Here is a 3,306-nt window from a genome sequence, read left to right on the forward strand (position 1 = left end):
CCCCTCCACTCTATGGGACATGTATGGGGGCCCCTCCACTCTATGGGACGTGTAGGGGGGGCCCTCCACTCTATGGGACGTGTTAGGGGGGGCCCTCCACTCTATGGGACGTGTAGGGGGGGCCCTCCACTCTATGGGACGTGTAGGGGGGCCCCTCCACTCTATGGGACGTGTAGGGGGGCCCCTCCACTCTATGGGACGTGTAGGGGGAGCCCTCCACTCTATGGGACGTGTAGGGGGGCCCCTCCACTCTATGGGCGGTGGCAAATGTTTCATTGTTATCCAATATAAATGTGACCGCGGAGCGTGTACGGTGCGAGCATAACATGTGAGCGTGTCATCGTGTGATTCCAGGAAATTGTCTAATAAATGTATTGATTACAATGTGTCATTAATAATGACAGGTTCACTTTATTGTTCTGTAGTACCGCTTCTATCCACAAGATGTCAGACTAACACACATTTCATACATTCCCATACTTGCATCTGTGTACCCAGCACTCTGATTATTATACACTTCCTGAGATGAGAAGATAATTGTATTCAGGAGAGACTACTCACCCCAACGTGTTCCATTAACGATGAACTCCCAATACTCTTCAGTTTTACTTCCCTGCAAGTTGGCCCCCCACTGATCTCTCCCAGTATGGAGCAATACACAAACTACTGGGGGAAATCTCACCATTGTGGGAGGGGCAGAGACACAAACTACTGGGGGGAATCTCACCATTGTGGGAGGGGCAGAGACGCCAACTAGGGGGGGAAGTCTCACCATTGTGGGAGGAGCAGAGACACAAACTACTGGGGGAAACCTCACCATTGTGGGAGGAGCAGAGACACAAACTACTGGGGGGAATTTCACCATTGTGGGAGGGGCAGAGACACAAACTACTGGAAGATATCTCACCATTGTGGGAGGGGCAGAGACACAAACTACTGGGGGGAAATTTCACCATTGTGGGAGGAGCAGAGACACGAACTACTGGGGGAAATCTCACCATTGTGGGAGGGGCAGAGACACCAACTAGGGGGGAAGTCTCACCATTGTGGGAGGAGCAGAGACACGAACTACTGGGGGAAATCTCACCATTGTGGGAGGGGCAGAGACACAAACTACTGGAAGATATCTCATCATTGTGGGAGGGGCAGAGACACAAACTACTGGAAGATATCTCATCATTGTGGGAGGGGCAGAGACACAAACTACTGGAAGATATCTCATCATTGTGGGAGGGGCAGAGACACAAACTACTGGAAGATATCTCATCATTGTGGGAGGGGCAGAGACACAAACTACTGGAAGATATCTCATCATTGTGGGAGGGGCAGAGACACAAACTACTGGAAGATATCTCATCATTGTGGGAGGGGCAGAGACACAAACTACTGGAAGATATCTCATCATTGTGGGAGGGGCAGAGACACAAACTACTGGAAGATATCTCATCATTGTGGGAGGGGCAGAGACACAAACTACTGGAAGATATCTCATCATTGTGGGAGGGGCAGAGACACAAACTACTGGAAGATATCTCATCATTGTGGGAGGGGCAGAGACACAAACTACTGGAAGATATCTCATCATTGTGGGAGGGGCAGAGACACAAACTACTGGAAGATATCTCATCATTGTGGGAGGGGCAGAGACACAAACTACTGGAAGATATCTCATCATTGTGGGAGGGGCAGAGACACAAACTACTGGAAGATATCTCATCATTGTGGGAGGGGCAGAGACACAAACTACTGGAAGATATCTCATCATTGTGGGAGGGGCAGAGACACAAACTACTGGAAGATATCTCATCATTGTGGGAGGGGCAGAGACACAAACTACTGGAAGATATCTCATCATTGTGGGAGGGGCAGAGACACAAACTACTGGAAGATATCTCATCATTGTGGGAGGGGCAGAGACACAAACTACTGGAAGATATCTCATCATTGTGGGAGGGGCAGAGACACAAACTACTGGAAGATATCTCATCATTGTGGGAGGGGCAGAGACACAAACTACTGGAAGATATCTCATCATTGTGGGAGGGGCAGAGACACAAACTACTGGAAGATATCTCATCATTGTGGGAGGGGCAGAGACACAAACTACTGGAAGATATCTCATCATTGTGGGAGGGGCAGAGACACAAACTACTGGAAGATATCTCATCATTGTGGGAGGGGCAGAGACACAAACTACTGGAAGATATCTCATCATTGTGGGAGGGGCAGAGACACAAACTACTGGAAGATATCTCATCATTGTGGGAGGGGCAGAGACACAAACTACTGGAAGATATCTCATCATTGTGGGAGGGGCAGAGACACAAACTACTGGAAGATATCTCATCATTGTGGGAGGGGCAGAGACACAAACTACTGGAAGATATCTCATCATTGTGGGAGGGGCAGAGACGCAAACTACTGGAAGGGAATCTCACCATTGTGGGAGGGGCAGAGACACAAACTACTGGAAGATATCTCACCATTGTGGGAGGGGCGGAGATGTTGGGATTCTATTGATCTGGACTTTTCTCCATTGTTAGTAAATCATAGAGCGACTCTCGGGATGATCTCAGGTGAAGTGGTGACAGTGTAACGAGACGACGCGCAGGACGCCGATGTCACGAGGTCGCTTCTGTGCAGTAACAATATAACGATTAACAGAACCTGCACAGAATGTTCTGTGGACTTTGATTCATCTTCTTCGGGGCCAGATAACCGCGCGGGTGAGAGAAATATTAAAGGGCAATATAAACCGATCGTTACTAATGGCCGGGCTGCGGAGATCTAGAAAAGCCGAACTCCAGGAAGATTTAAAAAAACACAAATACTGTTATGTATTTACTAAACAATATGTTCCCTAAGTGGAGCTAATATAAGCACCTGAATCTACACTATATTGCCAAAAGCATTAGAGGGCGGAGCCAACCCAATACTGAACCCTACGGACTAAGACTGGGATGCCATTAGAGTTCATGTGCGTGTAAAGGCGTCCCAATGCTTCTGGTAATATAGTGTGTCTTGGTATCAGCCTCATGTAATCCCTGTACAGCACAGCAGTACTCAGACAGGAAGTGGGAGGGGCTCCAATCAGAGTTTGCTACACTGCACATGCGCTATCGGAGAGCGATGGACAGCTGCACTGACCAATAGTAAGGGGAGCAGTTAGGAGGGGGCGGGCCACAGCTTGACTTTGTCAATGTCAGTATTTGCATGCCCTTCATTCTGGGCTCACGATCTGTGTGATCGCCTCCAGGTCCCCTCTGTACATTGATGATGTTAGCTCGTTGAGATAATTGAGACAAG

General features: G+C 48.7%; 1 protein-coding gene across 1 annotated transcript in view; it reads left to right on the plus strand.

The window, feature by feature from the left end:
* Positions 1-3,306, plus strand: part of LOC108793418 (protein ABHD14A-like) — a 12,025-nt gene that overhangs the window by 7,115 nt on the left and 1,604 nt on the right. Inside the window, exon 6 of the mRNA XM_018564367.1 lies at positions 2,665-2,726. Coding sequence (XP_018419869.1) covers positions 2,665-2,726 — 62 coding nt within the window. The remainder of the gene's footprint in view (positions 1-2,664; positions 2,727-3,306) is intronic.

The sequence above is a fragment of the Nanorana parkeri genome, unplaced genomic scaffold (assembly GCF_000935625.1).
Source record: "Nanorana parkeri isolate BGI_ZX_2015 unplaced genomic scaffold, ASM93562v1 scaffold748, whole genome shotgun sequence".
Lineage (NCBI taxonomy): Eukaryota > Metazoa > Chordata > Amphibia > Anura > Dicroglossidae > Nanorana > Nanorana parkeri.